We start from the raw sequence: 19,963 nt of genomic DNA on the forward strand, positions 1-19,963 counted from the left end.
GGAAGATGATGAGATACTAAGGGGTCTGACTTCTTGTCTCATGTTTGGCAATAATCCTGTGTGACCATATAAAAGCCCACATCTCTGGGTCTTTTTCTATATCTGTAAAATGAGGGGTTTGGATATGATGACCCACAGTTCTCTCCCATCTCTGACCCTCTGTCTTACAATAATCCAAACATCACGCCACTCCCTGGTTAGGCGGTCCAGCATCTCATGACACACTTGACCCTCCTGTTATAGTTCATACCACTCACTGTTGTTTTTGCATCTTTCTCTCCCACTAGACTGGGAACTCCTTGAGGGCAGTTCTGTGCCTTGTTCACTGTTAGATTCCCAGCGCCTACTGGGTACTAGCGGAGATCGAGTCAATGTCTAAGGAAATGTGAAGGAAGAAGGGCAGGAAGGAGGCCCCTGCACCTTTCCTCCAAAGAGTCGATGATCACACTGACTTACAAGCTGTGAGGCAAATAGAGACTGTCAGTGAAGCAATGATACTCAAGAGTCCCCCCACAACTTGGAAAGAAGGCTGTCTGTCTTCTGAGCACTGAAGCAGTAAGTTCACACACCACACATGGCCTGGCTGTCCGTGGCAGTAAATGAAGACGCAGTAAGGGGTAAGTTCAAAACCCAGAACCCAAACTTCTTGACCTGAGGGTCATTAGTGGATGGTGACTGTAACCTAAAATATAGAAACCAAATGGATATTCCCAGTGCAGAAAAAGTCTGGGCTAAAGAAGAGAGGGGTGGCAAGTTTGGAGCAGAGAAATGGAAAGACCAAAGGGGCCAAAGTCGGCAATGTATGTCCAGCCTTGTCACTGTCCAGGAAGAGGGGCTCTTGTCAGCAGGTGTGAGCACTGGCGCCCTCCTTGGCCAAGGCTTCCCCTCAGTAAGAAGGAGAATTCCATAGTATCTCAGCTGAAGATACTCATTCTTTGACTCTCTGACCTCATTCCCTGTGTTCTGACTCCATACATACTAAAGCAACTTTCTGATGAGAAACTAACTTCATAAGAAGCTCTCTATGGTTATCAGGAAAAGAAAATATAAGGTCATATTGACATGAATGCCCTACCCTACATGACAATTAAATATCTCATTGGAAACAAAGAAAATGGAATTTGGTTGGTGGGGGTAGTCTCTTATGAATCATAGTGTCCCTGGGACTGTTTAACTCTGGGAGCTGCATCGAGTTGAGTTTCTGGACCCAAGAAGCTGGATTCCAGAACGTCTGTTATGGTAAATTTGTGAAGGTGATACACTGACTGCCCCTCCCCACTCCTTTCCCTGCCGTTCTTTGGTTAGTTTATTCTCTCAATGTTTGGTAAGTGCCTAAGATGTGCAGATGTTGTGCTAGGCACTGAAGACGCTCCTGGAATTGCTTGCTGTCTAAGGGAGGGAAAGATGTTTCAACCACTAGGGGCAACAGAGTGTGGGAGGCATGGAGTGGAAACCTGGGGGATATGGTGTGAGTGGGAGGGGAATGAGGGAGGAGAGGCCTCAGAGTGGTGGTCACTTCTGCTGAGGCAGAGAGAGGGTCAGGAAAACATCCATGAGGTGATGATTCAGGCTGAATCCAGAAAGATAAAGACTCTGACAGATGAGACAGAGGAGGGTTAGGAATACATTGGTTGAAGGTGGATTCCAGGCAAAGAGTGCAGCGTGAACAAGCGTCAGAGGCAGGAAACTGATAGTTGGAACGTAAAAGGTTGGGAGAGGGGAATGAGGGCATAGGTTTAGTGAGATAAGCAAGGACAGGACCTGCTGTTGTGTAACTGCAGGGGTAGAAATCACATCGTGTTCTATGTGAATGGTCCCCCTCTGTGGGGCCCCAGGAAGAGTCAGATCACAGAGGGCCTTGTGTGCCTTTGTTTGGAGTTTAAGACTTTGTTCAGAAAGCCGTAGAGAACAAATGAATCATTTAAGCAGAGGACAGCATGATTTCAGATTTATATTTGAAAAATTTTACACAAGCAGCAGTTCAAAAGTTGAATTTGATAGAAAAAGACTTTGGATAGAGCAAGCAATTATATGACTATTGAAATTGTCAGGAAAGACTCTATGGGGGCCTGATCCAAGGCAGAAATGGTGGGATGGGGAGAAAGGGATGGTTAGAAGACATGTGTGGAATGAAAATCTACAGGACTTGATGAATGATGGTGCCTTTGGCAGGGATGGGTAACACCAGAGGGGACTGAGAGGAAAAGACAATGAGTTTGGACCCTTAGGGTCTGAGCAGGCACAGGACTTCCAGGTGAACTCGTCCAGGGGGACACTGGTTCTAGACAGGAGCTCAGAGGGATGCTGCTGCGTACACTGCTGATTCCAGTGCACACAGCAAAGTGGCAGGTAGATCCAGGGGAGACAGTGGGATTAGCCAGGGGGCATGTGGAGGCTGGAAGGGAAGGGAGCCAAGGACAGACGACTGGGAAACACCTACATTTCAGTGGCAGGAAGAGCCTGAAGAGTCTGCCAAGAAGACTGAGAAGGTACAGTTGGAGAGGTAGAAAGCAAAACCCCAGAGAAAGTGGAGTCTCAGCAGCCGAGTTTAAAGCAGGATGTGATCAACAGTGTCAGATCCTCTTTGGATGTCCACATTGCACAGGACAAGTCAGTTTCAATTCCAACAGGTTCCACTGAAAAGAGCTCAAGTGCCCTGGCAGAAACAGGATCTTCAGTTCAGTCTGACAGCAGACTGACCCTACGTCTGTTATCCGTCCTGTTCCCTCCCAAGCCACAAGAGCACCAGGCAGAGACACCTGTGTGTGTCTTATGTGCAAAGCTGAGCATGCAACCTTCAAAGAAACCACAAAGGAGCTACTCATTTTTAGAGGAAAAACACGCAAACTCCATGGGCATAAGGAAGACATTAAGACAGGGTTGAGGAAGGGAAGTTCTGCCTCCACTTCATATTATCTGTCACAGAAATAATCGACCAACTGAGCACACAGTCACTTTAAAGAAAGAGCAAGTGCTAAAATTTTAGCTCTGTTTCCCATCTCCCACCACCCCAGAAAACTGGGCATAAAATGTCTCCACTGTGCACATGTGTTTTCTGGCTTAAAATCCCTAGGAATAAGCTGCCCATGGAAAGAAATGCAAAAACCCTAGGATTAAGGTGACGGCAGCCAGAGACTCATACTAAGGGGTCTTCACTCCCTGGTAGGGCTAGGGGGAGAGCTGGGGCAAGAGACGCCCTGCAATTTTACTGCCATGAAATTGGCTCCATATGGAAGAGAGAAAAGGTATTTACTCCCTGCCGATGCCAGACAGAGAACCTAACGTACCTACCATCTTAGGTCCATAATTCCCCAGAGCTGGGCAGCAACCCTGCTGAGGGTCTGGCCAGGGCTCATGGTGTTGGGTGGACCAGGGCTGTCTGTTGCTTGGAAAAGGCTATTTTGAATGTAATGACTTTCAGATGGACTATGGGTTTAGGGGCAGGCACTGTGGCTGGGATCTGGAGGAGAAGGGGCAGGGAGGAAAAGAGGTGTTTGTCTTGTCAGTACCTTCTCCAGGTTTAATTTCCAGAGGCCAGCTCTGCCCTAGAAGAGTGAGACCACAGCACCCTCTCCTGTGTTCCCAGATCTCCCCAGTTCCCCCAAACCCATGATTCACAAGTATATAGCTTTCTGAGAGCACAGCTCTCCTTAGGTTGACATGTGGCCAGCCTAGGGGTGGAGAAACTGGGCAGCTGTGAACCCAGACGGGATGCTGACTGAGAGCTTTGTGGCCACTGCAGACAGGAGTAGTTAGCTTCACCCACTCAAAGGCACCCACACCCCACTGACTAGCGTGGAATTGAGCCTCTCCCACCTTCCCAGTGAAACTGTCCGGGGCTGCAGGCTGAGGGAATGGGTGTTCTCTGGCTTACAGTGCCCCCTAGCACTGGCCAGAGGGATAGGGCTCCGTGATCAATTCAAGGAGCTACCATCTGCCTACCTCAAAGCTGGGAAAGGGTCAGTGGGACCAATCAGTTTCATTCACTCAACCAATACTTATTGACATCTTTGTTACCAACACTGTCCTCAAGGGGCTTACAGTCCAGGAAGGTAAACAATCACTTTCCAGTCAGCCAAGTGATGTGAAAGAAAGAAGCACAGGGCAACACTGGAGGGGGCTGATGAAGACTGGGGATGGGAATCAGAGAAGGCTTTCTGGAGGAGGTGACATTTAAGCTGTAATCTGAAGGTAGTATAGGAGTTCAATGAATTTTTTAAATAAGGTATGTAGACAATAAAAGACATATTCCTGACCTTTCAGTATTATGACCCAGGAGAAAGACAGATAAACAAGTAATTATAATGGGGCTCTATCAGGAATAAGACCCTCAATTTCTCCTACTCCTTCACCATGACAATCTTTGTTTTCAGCATGAATCTTGAAGGAGGGAGCAGCATAGGAATTCAGTAAGTGTAAACTGAGAGATTGATGGGTGTGCTTCAGTTCTGGTCACATTCAATTTGTCTCAAATCTATTTAAATGACAAGATCTATCTTCTCTTCAGAAACATTCACCTTGCTGTTGAGAATTTTCCGTGGAATCTTAGACCTTCCAGCCAGAGGTATCTTGGAGATCACTAAATTACATCTTTCATCCAACAAACACAAAAACTGAATCTGAACAAGTGACTTATCCACACACAGAATTGTTCTGCAGCAACCTTTAGAACAAATCTCAAGTGTTTTTTTTTTTTCACCCCAGCCTCTTTTTTGTCTCCCAGAAAGAAAATTTTCATAAGTCTTTTTGCAGCAATATGTTTGGAATGTTTTCAAAGGTATTTGATAATTTGGAAAGGGGAAAATAAACACTAGAGATAGACCTCTGAGGAGTACAGAGCTGTATTTGTTCTGATTGGCTCAGAGGTGATTATTATCATAACAGAGAACTATTTAGTCAGTGCAGGCATAATTCTCTACTTGTTGAGCACTGTACAGAGAGACCCTGAAACAAACTCATCTATAGATCTGAAATGCAGAATCAGGACTGTGAGTGGCTGCAGTTTCCACAGCAGGAGTATAAACATTAGGTCATGCGCTGCAGCTGGGGAGACTGAGGCCCAGGAGTGTGTACGAGCGAGCCCAGGTAAGGACTCAGGCAGCTGCAGCACAATCTTGGCTCTGTTACTAGCTCACCATGAGACTTTGGGCAAATTCCTTCACTTGTTTGTACCTTATCTTTCCCACCTATAAAATGAGGGTGGGTAGTCTCTGAGGTCATTTTTTAGGACCTCTAAATAACTACGAGAAACTTTCCACAGATTCCAGCATCCTGGAACTTGATATGCAGAGGGGTGAACATGGACTCATCTTTCCTAGAAAAGTTCGAGGAAAGGAAATACCAGGTCATCCTGGTAGGTTTGAGGACAGGCCAGACAGATTTAGAAACTTCTTCAATTCTTCTGGGGTTTATAAATCTATCATTGTTCTTAGCTGTCAAGAGAAAGTGGGGAGCTGGTATCTTCATTCATACCATTAGCCCCAGGTCCATTCCATCCAGCTTACAAAGTGGACTTGAAAAAGCAATTCTTACATATTATTAGGTCCATGGACACCAGGACATCCGATTGATGGCTGTAAGGTCTGCTCGCTGGAGGGGCTGACCCTGGCAGTAGGGCTCTCCTCTACAAGGATTCATGAAGCTTGCTCTTTCTCTTCCTCAGGGTTGAGGACTGAGCTGGCCTCACATGGATGGGCAGAGGGGAGTCTCCTTGGGTTAAACATCAGGGAGAACTTCCCAACTGAAAGGGAAGCTGACCTCCAAAGATGATGGCCCAGCTTAGGATAGGGAGTGAGAAGAAATAAACCAAAAGGCAACTTCATTACCTTTCAGCTGGAAAACCAATCAGGTTACTCTTACACATACATAATTAAGTAGCTGCCATAGTCAAATTCTTCAGATGCTTTCTATAAGGAATCAGCTCCTTGAAGTTCATCAAAAGTTATTTCTCTGATACTAATATTCTAGGCAAGCCTTCCCTTGGAGAAGCTACTGGCATTTTGGAAAAATCCTTAAAGTGAAAAGAAAAAAGAGAAGAGAAGGCCTCTATCACGTTAGACGCTTATCCAAAGTGGATTCGGTTTGGAAAGACTTTTAAAACCTTCCACATGACTGGCACTGTGCAGGGATAAATGAAACTCTCAAATCCCACCAAGTATGCCCTCATTCAACCTGGATCCTTGGCATGGCCTTCAGAGTGTCCATTGCTTAAGACTCAATAGGCTGCTGGCCACACCCATACCCATGTCTCCTGGGACCCTATTTTGTGCTCTGAGGCCTAAAAAGGAGTGGCCAAATATCTCAGGCCTCAAAGTGTTTCCTGTGTGGTTGGGGAAATAGTACAATTATGTCCCATGAAACATGGAACAAAGTGCTGGAGTAAACATTTGAAAGAAGGAAAGAGCTCTCTGGGTCCAGCTGTAGTTACAGTTAAAGTGGGAGGGGTCTTAAAAGTTGTGAAGGGAACAAGATAGAGAAATGTGGGAACTAGATTCCCTTCCTTACAGCTTAAATTTTTAAGGGAAAAAAGGGAGTTTAAAAAATGTTTTGGGAATACCATATCCAATGAAGTTTTCTGCTCCTGCCATCCCAATGTCACTTCTCTGAGGTGTAAACAGAGGAGTTTCTGAGAAATAGGCTGAACTGCATTTCTGAGCAGTATTTCCAGTCCTTACTTTGTTCCAAACTTTTAGCATTTCTATAGCCAAATCATTTAAGTCTCTTTCCAAATGGGATGAGCTGGGATAGAAAGGAAGAGAGATGCAAGAGTAAAAAGATAAAAGACTCTAGCTGCAAAAGGGCATTTGCACTACCATTTGTTAAAGCTACTGGCTGCTAAAGTCCAGGGAAACACATGCTACTCTTAAGGTGGGAGTGAGTGAATTGTGTTCCTGGTTGGTTGCCAAGTCATGTCACCTTTCTGCACCAGTTTCCTTATCTGGAAAGTGTGAATAATACTTTGTGATTTTCCTATCTAAAAGGATTATTGTAAGATGTAATGAGGTGAGGTATGAAAAATATAAGACAGAATCAAGATGTTACTGAATACTAAAAATAGTCACAGTTATTAGTTATTAACAGTTATGCATTGCAGCTAGTAGTCTCAGATCCTGGATAGTTTTCCAGGATTTCATTTTACCCCAGTTTTGGATCAGCTCACTCCCAAATTCTTTGCTGAAGGATGGAGACCTGTCTGCCCTAGGTGGGGTTACCGTTTCCTTCTGCCCTTTCTGCCTATTGTTTTTCAAATAAGCTCAGGGCCTTTGCACTTGGCTGTTCTCTTCTCCCAGGCTGACACATGGCTGCGCCTTCTTGTTCACATCTCAACCAGGATGTCATCTCATCAGACAGACCTTCTCTTACTATCCCATAGACAGCAGCGCCCTCCGCAGTCATTTCTAACCCATTATTCCGTTTTATTTTCTTCATGGTATTATCACCTTGGAAAATCACCCTATGTACTCATGTATTTACTGATATATTGCCTGCACGTTCCATAGGAGCAAGGAGTTTGTTTCGCTTATCCCAACATCCAGAACAGTGTTTGTTGAATGACTTTCACAGTTTACTCCAGTTGAGCCCAGGAAACATTTCACAGCTAGCTCCAAAAGGCAGATGGCTTCCTCAAAGTCTGGCGGGGAGGTAAGGTGGGAGTGTGTAGGGTATAGGTCATCTACTTGGTTCTTTCCTCTCTGACACTGCTCGCTCCAGAGAAGGTGGAGAATTAGCCTTTTCCCATTCTTTCCACCAGGCGCAGTCAAGGTCTCTAGGGCCAGGGCCGCCTCTGACCTGCCCAGGGGTTGGTGCTTGAGTAGGTGGTAGTCGATTCAGGTTTGGGTCAGAGGCTCCCAGAAGGCGGGGTGGGCGTATGGCGAGGGTGCAGGTGAAAGCGGGCACCAGGACGCCGCTTCGAGGGCCCCTGGGCGAGAGCGGGTCAGAGGCGCGTCCAGCCCACCCACTCGCGTGCCCACAGCCGCATTATTCCCTATAAGGATCTGAACAGTCCCGGGCGGCCCCGCCCCATCGCCCCGCGCCCCCGGCCCCGCCCCTTTTTGGAGGGCTGATGAGGTAATGCGGCTCTGCCATTGGTCGGATGGAGCGGGCCCCGCTCGCCCAAGAGGGGGTGCCCTGGGGACCCGCGCTATATCACTCGGCCGCCTGGCTGCAGCGCAGAGCGGGCAGCAGGCGGGCGGGCAGATAGCTTCTCCTCCTCCTGCTCCAATAGCTCCTCCAGCTCCTACTCCAGCTCCCGCTCCTTCACCCAGAGAGACTGCCCACCCGCCCAGTCGTGCGCCAGCGCCGAGGCAGCCTCGCCGCACCCCATCCCGTTCCACTGGGCACTCGGAGGGCAGCGCGCCCGGAGTCAAAGTTGCCCCGTAAGGCCGAGCGGGCGAGCTCAGGCTGCAGCGACCCCACCGGCGGCGCGCACCGCAACTTTGGGGAGGCGAGCAGCAGCCTCGGCAGCGGCAGCGGCAATGACCCCCTGGCTTGGGTTCGTCGTGCTCCTGGGCAGCTGGAGCCTGGGATACTGGGGCGCTGAGGCGTGCACATGCTCGCCCAGTCACCCCCAGGACGCCTTCTGCAACTCTGACATCGGTAAGCGCTCCTGATGTCCCCGCTGGAGCCCCGGCGGTGCCCGTTCGCGCGCGCAGCCCAGACTTAGGCGCTGCTCCGGGTGGCATGGCGAGCCCCGCTCCTTTTCTCTGCCTGGGCTTGGGACGGGGTGGGGAGTCTCAGATTCCTGGGGCGGGGGCTCTGGCAAGACCTAGGTGGGGAGATGCCCTCCAGAGAGAACCACAGACACTGAGTGAACCCCTTGCATCCATGCTCTTCTAGGGCGTGAGGTCCCCATCCGTCCTTTTGACTTCTGGAAAATTTCCCTTTGCACTATTGCATGAGGAAGGGCTGGGGGAGAAAGGGAGAACGTTCCTAAAACTTGGGATGCCAACTAAAATGCTGGTATGTTGAATAGTTTTTTTCTTTAAGAAAAAAAAGTTGCCAGCCATGTGCATGGAAAGTTGCAGAAGAAACTTAAAGTTTTCTGAGTATGCATCATCTCCTGCACCCATGAAGTTCATTCTTTTCACTGAAACCCAACCCAGCCTCACACTCCTCAGACAAGTGCTAACCGAGCTTCTTGGACTGCCAAGTTTGGGTGGATTTAAGGGGGGAAATGAGAAGAAAGCCATGGGGTTGACCCTCCCCAGAGGAACTGTATTTGAGAGTGTTGATAGCAAGCAGGAGGTGGCGTGTGTGAGGGATCACTTATCACATAGCTGTGAGAATTCACAGGAAGGCTTTTTTCCCCCCTTGAATGTGTGTGGGGAGGGGGAGACTGAGTAAGTGGAAAAGAGATTTGTCACCAAAAGAACAAAGATGCCAGGAGTCACATCATGGTGACTATTCCAAACTGGACTTAGTATCTTGATTAGAGAGACTCAGTAAGAAGTAGAACCAGTTTTTATCAAGGGCCTTGAGAATGTCCTGGGAGAACTTGTTTGGGAGTGTTCAGGACACTTCTTGTGCTTGGATGGCCAGAGGTGGAGTAGCAGCTGGGAAACATCTCTCCTCTCCTTTACAGCTCATAAAGCATGCAAGTCCAGTGGCCCCTGCTGTGTGTGTGTTGGGGGGAAGGGTATATGTGGGCTGGGGGTGGGGTGGGACACAGCTAGCCACCTTCTGCCTGTGTCAATTCAGAAGTGAAGAATGAAGCGTGTGTGTTTTAAGTACAGTCATAAAGGGGAAGGAAATTTTCCACTGGGTCCTGGGTGAGGGCCTCCACAAGTGTGCTGCAAGGGAGGAGGGGGAGGAGGCAGGAACCTGGCAGGGGAGGCAGCTGAGGTTGGGAGGGGCTCTGCTGGTGGGCCTGGCGAGCCTAGGAGAAGTCAGGGAGGTGGCCGTGGTGACCAGAAGGTCAGTCCAGTTGGCCGGCATGGATGTTTGTGTGACCTGGGGTCACCCATGTTAGTGGTTTCCTGGGGCCTTTGTTGTGCACCCTTCCCTCTCCTTGAGGAACCTGACTGGCCCCTGGGTTTGTGGACTGCCTGGAAGGATTCTTTTGGGCTGCCCAAGGCCTAGAAGCCTTTCTTTCTCCTCCTCTGACTGTCCCCACCCAAATCCCACTTGACCTGTCTATGATTACCTCGTGGGTGTCATTCCCACGTGAGTAGTGCTAACGAGCTGCTGTTGGTGTAGCAGTAAGGTTCTGGTCCTGCTCAGTAAAGAGCACACACTTGGCGTCAAGAGTCAGGGTATCCTCCTTTGCTTGACAATGGCTCGAGTGTGTTCACTTGGATCTTTTGGTGTGTGGTGAGAGGGAGACCTCATGCCTTCCCCTGGCCCTTGGCTTTTTGGGTTTCTATCCTGGAAGTTCACCAGGGAATAGTAGAAACAAGAGCAAGGAGACCACTTCCAGTGGGGGCATTGCTTAACTATGCTCACTGCTTAGGTTTCCTGCAGTGTGTCTGGACTGATGCAGAAAGTTTCTTGTAATTTCTCCAAATTTTTTCAAGAAATCCTTCCATATCCCCCTCCTCAATAGACTGCCCAGAGAAAAGCAGAGTTACCAGGAAGTACCCAAAGACCAGAACATCATGGTAGCAAAAATAAAAAAGATACAAAGAAATCTTCAATATTGCTGGCACCGATTCCAAACTGTTCTGTCTCGGTTTGGTGCACTGCACTAGCGGCAGGGATGAGATAATGCTTTTAAAAATGGGAGGTGTGGATGTCGGCTGCCTGCTTATTGACCTCCACTGCCTTACAGTACCCTGCTGGTGTCCAGTAGGTGGCTCCCAGTTTTCCTAGCTTACAGCCGTTCTGGTTTCCAATCTGGGTTGAAACGCTGCCTGTTCTCTCCCTGAAGGAAATGTGTAGACAATTCCATTCCCCTTGACCCCTACGACTCCACCAATCAATGCTGAAGCCCATGAATGATGCTCACACCAGCCCATCAGCTTCCTCTTCCATTACCTTCCTGGCTGTTTTCTCTTCATGGCCGGGTGCCATGTTGCCCTCTCTAAGGAACCCTCCATGGCCTTCCCTCTCCTTTCTCCTCATCCACAGGTGTCTCTTTTTGCCTTTTCTCCCCCAAAGCCCTGGGGATTGGCACTGCCTTCTGGGTGAGGAGGAGTTAAAAGGTGTTTCTATGGCAACTCCAGGCTCTGCACCCTAGTGAAGTGTTTAGGAGAAGAATTAACTACATGCTGGCTTATAAAACATACTGAGGGGGAAAGGAAAGGACCTGGAAGCAGCCACAATGTCTGTGGCCCCCTCCTCACCAATCATTGCCCCCCAAACTCCTGACAAACCTTGACTCTGGAGGAGGGAAGCGAGAAGACTAGGAATGAAGAAGGCAACCTTGGCCTGCTTTCTGCTCCACAACTCTGTCCAGCTCAGGAAGGGGTGGGCAGTGCCAAGAGCCTTCTGGAAATTGGGGTATGTGAGTGTACATGAGTGCACGTGTGTGTGCATGCACACACAGAGGGGTGTGTGTGTGTGTGTGTGTGTGTGTGTGTGTGTGTGTATGTGTGTGTGGTTTCTGCAGAGGCGGGGGCAGAAAAGAGGATTTTGCTTCAGAATGCCAAGCCCTCCTCTCGGCCTCTTTTGCACAGAAGAATGGGGCTGTGCAATGGAGTGCTAAGAGCCTGCTCCCCGAGCCTGTTGGGAATTCGAGAGTGAGGCTCGGCTTGAAGGCCCGCTGCCAGCCTTGGAGGATGGTCCCTGGATATCTCTGAGTTGTTTTGACAGGGACCAGTGCCAGCGGATTCCTTCAGTATCAGATCTGAGGTTGTGGTATTAGCAAAGAAGCCATTTTCAAAGAGGCCCGATATATCCCCTCTCACTCATAGACACACAATTACACTCCACACTGGGCTTTGTGACTTAAGGAAAATAAAAAGGATCAGAGTTCAGAGAGGAGCCAGTCACTTGGGGAGCAGACCTGAGCTGTAGACATCTTAGTAACTTTGGAAAGAGGAGAGCTGCTCTTTGTAGGAGGGAAGGGACATCTCTCAGATCCTACTGGGTGCAGGCACTTCACAGACCCTTAAGAGTAGATATTACACCTATTTTTTTTCACTTGGAAAACACAGAGTCTGAAAGCGATTGTGCCTGCTCAAGGTCACCTGGCTGCTGCATGGTAAGGCCAACTCCATTCCTTAGTTATGCCATTCTTCCAAAACTTTTCAACTTTCATTTACCCTTGATATTCTAAGGCAGACGACCCCTCTTAGAGCTAGGATGGAACAGACAGTTAACATTTGAAGAATGCTTTACTTATGGATTTTGGGAGTTTTCCTTAAAAATATGAAGACAGCCAAAATGGCCAGAGGTTTTAACATTATTTTATGGCAGTGAGAACTAATTACTATTACTACCACCATCATCATCATTATCACATGAGGGTATAAATAGAGAAAAATTTCTAATGTTCTTTGGCTATTAGAACTGGAAGAGACTCTCAAAGTAAAAAAAAAAAAAAAATGACTTGGTTTATCTCACTGGGGTGCAGGGAAAAGTCAAGCTAATGGGGACAAGAGATCTTGGGCAATACTCTTCCCCTTCTGGGTGAGGATGAGTGGAGGCCTTCTAGAGTGAGGTGCCCTTTCTATGCAGATGGCCAGTGTGGTGGGAGGCAAAACAGAGTCAGGAGACTGGGTCCTAGGCTGGCTGGAGAAGGCGCCCCTCCTACAATTCTGTGTCCCTTTCACAATCCCTGGATGGATAAGGCTAGAAAAGTGGCCACAGAAGTAGCTTGGGTGGAGGGACTTTTGTTTGTTTTGCAGGAACAGCAGGAACCATTCAGCTCCACTGCTGAATGGCACATTCCAACAGGTTCATTAATTAAAAACAAAAACAACAACACAATTCTCCATTGCATTTGGCTTTTACCATTCCAGCCAGTATGGACAAGGAGGCCCCTTCTTCTAGCCTTTGTCATAGTCAACTCCTGGGTGGCCTGGTGAGGCAGTGTGGGGTGGCGGAAAGGCCGTGGGGCAAGCAGAGCTCGCCTTAAATCCTTCCTCTGAGGCTTGTTGGCTGTGTGCACTTAAGCATGTTATTAGCTATCTTTAAGTTTTAGTTTCCTCATTTATAAAAGGGGAATAATAATCTGCACCTCCCTGGCCCTTTAATTTTTATCTACATTTTAAAAATTATAAGGATTATATGGATACATTCTATGTCCATGTATGCATGTATTTGTGTACACATCTGTATCCATTCATCCATCCATCCATCCAGATCGATCTGTCTGTCTGTCTGTCTATTTGTCTATCTATCTAAAATCAGATAAGGGTAAGGGTTTTGATCACTTCCTCTAATTCTAGTCCCTTCCCCAGATCCTTTCTTCCCTATGAATTTACATACATAGGTACCCACAGAAGTTTATAGTAGCTTTTTCCCCTTGGCAACACGAATAGTAGAACACTATAAATATTGGAATACCACATACAACAGTCTATTTTTTTTCAGTGAACTACGTGTATTAGAGATTATTCTCAGTTAATATACATACAGATCTACTTCATCTTTTTTACTGCATAGAATTCCATCAGATTGTAATTTTAAAAACTAATTATGGAGTGATTACTATGTGCCAGGCACCATTCTAAATAATTAACAAGCATTAACTCATTTAATTCTCTCAAAAGTCCTATGAGGCAGGTGTGCTACTGTTGTCTCCATTTTCCAGATGATGAAGCAGAGGCTTAGAAATATTAGCTAACTTGTTCTAGGTTGTATCAGAGCCTGTATTTAAACCCCTGCAGCCTGGCTTTAAAATATAATCAACTACTATACTATACATTACATTATAATACATTATATTACATATTATATTGTGTATCATAATATATATATTGCTATATACTATTATATTACTATAATAATATAATAGCCCTATAAGTTTAGGTATATATTTATTTAGCCATCCCCCTATTGACAGATATCTAGGTTCCTAACAGCCTTTCATCCCTACAAAGAACACTGAAACAGTCATTGTACAATCCTCTTGTTCACATGCACAAATACTTTTCTGTGGCACACATACAATTTGGAATTATTGGACATAAAGTATGTGTATTTTACATTTTAACATTTCCTGACAATGTGCCCTCCAGAGTGGCTGTGTTAACACAGTTCTTTTTGAATGTGCAACATGCAGAGATGGAGGAATTATTCCAGTCCTGTGCTGGAGATACTTCCATGCTTCTCTCAAGTGGGAAAACAATTTATGATCTTTATTGACTTTCTGATATTTTTATTTTTGATTTTCCCTTTCTCCTTTGAAAAGGAGCAAAATTAAGGCCACTCAGATCAAGCTGATGAGAGCGTTTTTGTAGGGAGAATGAGGCTTATGTACCAGGAAAGCCATGGTCCTTGAATTGTTGCAGATTTTTATTAACTTAGTTGCAGATGGTTTTATCTTTTTGCTTTAATAATAAACAATGAGTCTTTAATTACACTGAGTTGCCTGACTTTGGGGTTTGACATGAGCCTAGGTTCATGTTTTGAAGACATGTGCATTGTGCACAGAGTCTTGTTTGCTGATTCAAAGATGTCCCCTAGTTGACTGGCCCTGGCCAGGCTCAAGGTGGCAGCAAGGGGACCCATCTCTTTGTCCTGCTTCTCCCCTTGTTATTGCATTTGGATGGTGTCTGCATGGAAGTAATGGGATGGCCATGGGATGGAGATGGACAAGATGGACAGTGGTGGGATGGAGGTGGCAGGATGGGTCCTGGCCAAGAAAGATGCTGTAATCTCATCTAGATGAGAGGTAAAAGGGCTAGTTTAAAAGAGAATTTCACTGTCCTGATTAAAACCTTTCAGTGGACCCCTGCCTGCCTCCTCCTCATCCTCTCATCGCTGGCCCTTCCAGCTCCAGCTGTTCCTATTCTTTCTCTGGGTCTTGGCCCATGCTGTCTCCTCTGTTTTGAATGCCCCACATTAACTTTTCATTCTCTGGGTTTCACTTGGTTCCATTTCCCCGCCCACTCTCTGGCATTGTTGCAAAATAGTCACACCTTGCTCAAATTTTAAACATGTTGAAAAACACCACCTGTAGAGAAAAAACAATTCTCTGAAGATGCATGAGAAATTTCCAGAGGAGGTCATTTTCGGGCTGACCTAAAGGCTATACCACCCAGAGGACACATCTAACCCCTCTAAGAGGGGAGGCACTTGTTATACTCTCTGCATTACTTGATAAGCCCAGTTCCACTTTCTGGACATAACACTCTATCACCCTCCCAGAGGAAAAAATCTGGCAATTTCTAAATGCACCCCAGGAAAGGATCATCACAAAAATGATAACAGCCTAACAGCCTTTTGCTGAAGTGCACTTACCATGCACCAGGCACTATACCAAACTCCTTTTTGCGTATCAATCACCCTGCCAGGTGGAGACTGCCCATTCTAGCTGCCTGATGAGTGATCTGAGGTCAGAGAGGTGAAATCATTTGCCCAAGATCACACCACTAAGAAACAGATGAGCTGAAACCTACACTTGCTTAGTCTATCTCCAAAACCTGTGTTCCAAATCAGTATAGACCAAGGGCTAGGACTCTGGATTTGAGAAGATGCCACCCCTTTTGCAAATTCCCCACGTTGGTTTTTTGACTCCCTGCTGTTGAGGGTTCTCCTTCGTATGCTTCTCTCTGATTTTCTTCCAGACCCAGCCTCTCCAGCTCCTGCCTCCCCTGCTGTCCCTAGTTTTATTACAGTATAGTCCCAACAAAACCAAGCTTTGCACACTATTTCTAACTCCTGACCCAGTGCTCTTTCCACTCAATCAGTGGTTCCCAGCCTTTTCAACACCATAGACTATATTTTATTAATTTTCCCTCAATGGACTTCATGTTGAGAAAAATTATCCATTACAACTTTATGTCTTGGGTGTTGATTATTTTTCCATTAAACAAAAAGAGTTAAACTATATATCTATCACTGCTGATACTAGTCAGTCATTATTCTGATTTAATCAGCTAATATAATTAATTGCAGTCCAAAGCAAAGGAACTTGGTGTTTTCTTATACCCAAGAAGCAGGCTCATGGGTTATTGGATGATGGCAGTGTATGATCTGGGCTGGCTTACTGAAGTGCTGAAAAGAGCTCACGGACCCCTTATAGATCACTGCTCTTCACCGTCTGAGAATGGTTCCTTTATACCTTCACCCCACTTTACTATCTCCCCTCCTGTGGGAAGAGCCGCACATCTACCACCCTTGCCATTTTCTAGGTTGTCCCCAGTGCTGGGAAAAGGGCTGGCGGGGGCAGCAGGTAACCACCGATCTGTCCTCGTTGAGTTGCCAACCTTTTCAGAGGAGGAGACAGGGGCTCAGGTATTTGTTTTCCTATATTAATCTCTAACAGGATGGAGCAGATGAGTATTGACTCTAGCTAAAGGGACTTATTAAATAGCATTTGACAGGAGATCACTGGGTGTCCATCCCAGCCATAGTGGAACTAAGAGGACTTTTTGCTTGGTTGCTAAAAAATTAGTATCTAGAGGAGGGGAGGGAGCCAGGAGAACCTTTCCTGATGCATTTAGAAGCCATCCGCAAGGCTGGCATGGTCTGGCTGCCACAGAAGTGACAGTCCATGCTGCCCAACACTCAGTTCTGATTTATGTTCACGTAAAGCCTATCACCTAATGGTGGCATGCATGGCGCAGAGAGTAGAGACCTTAAGTATTCCCTGGCTGTGGCCACCTGCTTTTTGTAGGGGTGGGGAAGGGAAGGAAAGCTGAAAGATTTGGCCTCAGAGAGCCCAAGGTAAAAGTTCAGCAGGTAGAAAAATAGAGTCCTTGGATGACAGGAGGTGGGGAGGGCAGAGAGAGGGGAAATTGTGAGCAGACCAGAGCTATTCTGGAAGCAAAGACCTTAAATACTGGCAGGAACTTATCCCCTCCCGTTCTGTATATCTTTGATCCCTATCAGAATGAGGGCTCCTGGCATCAGATAGCCCAGTTGCCTACAGAGAAGGACTGTTCCATTCAGAAATCTTAGGGCTTCTGCATCCTCCAGGTTAGGGCATGGGGAAGGCAAGCATTGCAACCTGGGTTCATGAGGACAAGTTTCGTGACGTGAGGGCTCAACGGTGTTTGGCTAAAGTGATTGTGGTTCATGAATTAGGATGGATCTCCTTTGGACCTAGACTTGACCCTCATGAACAGACCCATAGTCTTTGAATTTTGGAAACATAGTAGTTCTTATGAGCTCTGCTGCTCACCAAGTGTGAGTACGTTCTCCGACTTCAGTTTCCTCATCTGCAAAATAGGGGGAATAATAGTATGCACCACCTTGGGTTGGTGATTAAGTAAAAAAATTCAGGGAAAATGTTTAGTACAGAATCTGCCACAAAGCTCAATAGATATCAGCTTTTAGCAGTAGTGTTGTTATATGACAGAGTGGGTATTGTCACTTTGTTTTTGGTGAGGAAATTGGAGCTCTAAGAGGAGATGGGATGTTTTCCAGGGTCACCCACAGAGAACTGAGTTTCAAAATCTCAACTGTTTGACACCCTCTTTTGACCAAGTCTAACACTTTTCCACTTTATCACACCGCCTCTCACAAGACAGAAAAACAAACAAGTTCCCACCCTATATTTTCATGATTCTCTACATTTTAGAGTCTTAAGTTCACTTGATCTTATTTGATGATCACAACATTCCACTGAGGAAAGCAGGACAGTGGGGGTGGGGGTGGTCAACATTCCCACTGAACAGATGTGGACAGTGAGAACTGGTGTGGTTCAGGAACTCAGCCACACAATTGATACACAGAATTGGGATTGGAACCCATGTCTTTCAAGGCCGAGTCCTACATTCTTGTCAAAGGTCAGGTGCCTCCCTTCCCTCTTCAGACGGCTCCAGAACATTTGCCTCTGGTAGTCACAAGTGGTGGATGCTGGGATAGCCAATGGGAGGGTGTGGGAAATGGATCAGTGATACTGAACTTGGATGTTAAGTCTGCGGCCCCTGTGCCCATCTACCCCATCTATGCCACCTACCCCAAGGCTGGGAGATGTCAGTGTCCAGGAATAAGCATTGGCTCAGAGTCAGGACACTTGGGGTCTAGTTCTAGGTTACCTCCTGATTCTAGAATCACCTTGGTGATGTTAACTTCCCTGGATGGATTTGAAGCTCTTATTTATGAAATAGCAGGATTGGTTCTTTGTAGCAGGTATGCACTTTTCTCCACATATATTTATGGTAACTGATATTTTCCTGGATGCCTACTATGTGTCAAATTACTTCTGGCTCAAGTTTCCTTGGAAGGGGTTCTCTAATCTAGCTGAATAATTGAGCACCTAAATCCGTCAACAACACTTTTTAGGAGGTAACTTCTTTAGAAATATGGTCTATTAAGGTAAGAGCCAGGATCCCTGTGACTGTAAAAGCGGATGAGGGCTTCAACTGAACAAAACCACTAGTGAGCTGACATACTTTATCAGATGACATATTTGACCACCAGACTTCCTGTTGGAGGAAAGCTGGTGTGCCAAACAGATACCAAACTTGCAGACCCAGTTGATGGCTGGAATTAAAAATCAAGGTCACTTCAGTGTCTATCACTGATTGCTGGAAGACTTGGTAAAAATTCTTTTGAACCCCATTAACACCACTACTGAAGCTGACAGAGACGAGTTGGAACTGAGACTCAATGCTCATCAGAACAAGGCCTTCATGATCTACAGTCTACCTGAGCAGCCCCTTACTCCAGAAAATGTGGTTAATGGCTTGGCTCAAACATCTGTATCTGAGAAAACTCCCCTCATGGAAAACTAGTTTGGATGAAGACCTGTGATTAAGATGTGTGTCATCTGATGGAACCTTTGTTTAAATGGATGAGGTGGGGGTTGGAAGATCCAGCTCAAACATGTGCCCTATTGCATAATCACAGTCCACTCCCCTCTCCAACAATAGGCAGAGACCCTCAGAGATCCTGCAACTACGGCTTATTGATACAAATGCCCACCAGAAGGCAGAAGGATGTGAGAGAACCCAACATCCAGATTATTCTCTGGGATGCAGTTCTAAGCAAATGGGTGCAGTGGGAAAAGGCTGCACCTGAGGCAGGCAGGTGCAGGCATGGGTTCCAGTTCTTTCTTTGACTGATTCTCTCTTGGCCTGGGTTTCCTCACCTCTCATTCTAGGTCAGATCACAAACTCAAATGCCTACAGAGGCAAGTCACAGAAGCTGATGTCTGCATATTAAATATTACTGAATTATTATTCATGCCTACCAAAAAATACATATGTTTCCTCAGTCTCTTGTTTTCCAACTTTGGTGGAATGAATGAGTACTAAAAATTATTTCTCTGTTATAAGACAAAAACAAAACAGTGGGCAAATATGATGATAACTAGCAACAAATCTTTTGGCTTTGGAGTTGGGGAGCAATAGAGAATGGTGGAGAACTGAATAGCTCATGTCCCTCCCGAAGGGAACAGCTGCTGTCCAGCTCCAATCTATCAGAATGTGAGTCCAGTGCTGTCATATTTCCAGTCTCTTAGGATTAACTAGAAATCTAATTTTAAAATACTGGCACAATTAAAAAGAAACACACACACGTGCACATGCATGGGCCAAACAAAACATGTCCCTGGGCCAGCTTCAGCCCTGTGGGTCACCAGCCTTGTGACCCTGAGTCCAGATGATCTCCTGAATTTCCTTTGGGTTGTAGGATCTCTGAGTGAATAAGGCCAATTGCTTTTTCAGGCAAAATGATATATGTATCCTCTGTGTCCCCAGAGAACACTGCTTGTGTGCTTGTTATCACACTTTCTACACTTTTTGAGGTGGTTAAGACCACAGGTCTTGGAGTTAAGACTGCTTAGTCCAAACCCTGGCTCCATTTGTTGCTAGCTCTATAATCCTGAGCAAGGCAATCCCTCTCCTTTTTCTTATCTGCAAAGTGGAAGATGCCGTAACAGTACTCAACCTCATAGGGTTGTGGGAGA

The 19,963-nt window shown here is 46.4% G+C and overlaps 2 protein-coding genes across 6 annotated transcripts in view; one reads left to right on the forward strand and one right to left on the reverse strand.

Moving 5' to 3' along the window:
• The window catches only part of SYN3 (synapsin III), a 447,506-nt gene that overhangs the window by 233,654 nt on the left and 193,889 nt on the right, over positions 1-19,963 (reverse strand). The window lies entirely within an intron of this gene.
• Positions 8,135-19,963, forward strand: part of TIMP3 (TIMP metallopeptidase inhibitor 3) — a 56,239-nt gene continuing 44,410 nt past the window's right edge. The window contains exon 1 of the mRNA XM_010994183.3: positions 8,135-8,595. Within this exon, the coding sequence (XP_010992485.2) occupies positions 8,475-8,595 (121 nt within the window). The 5' untranslated portion in view covers positions 8,135-8,474. The remainder of the gene's footprint in view (positions 8,596-19,963) is intronic.

Source organism: Camelus dromedarius, chromosome 11 (assembly GCF_036321535.1).
Source record: "Camelus dromedarius isolate mCamDro1 chromosome 11, mCamDro1.pat, whole genome shotgun sequence".
Taxonomy (NCBI): domain Eukaryota; kingdom Metazoa; phylum Chordata; class Mammalia; order Artiodactyla; family Camelidae; genus Camelus; species Camelus dromedarius.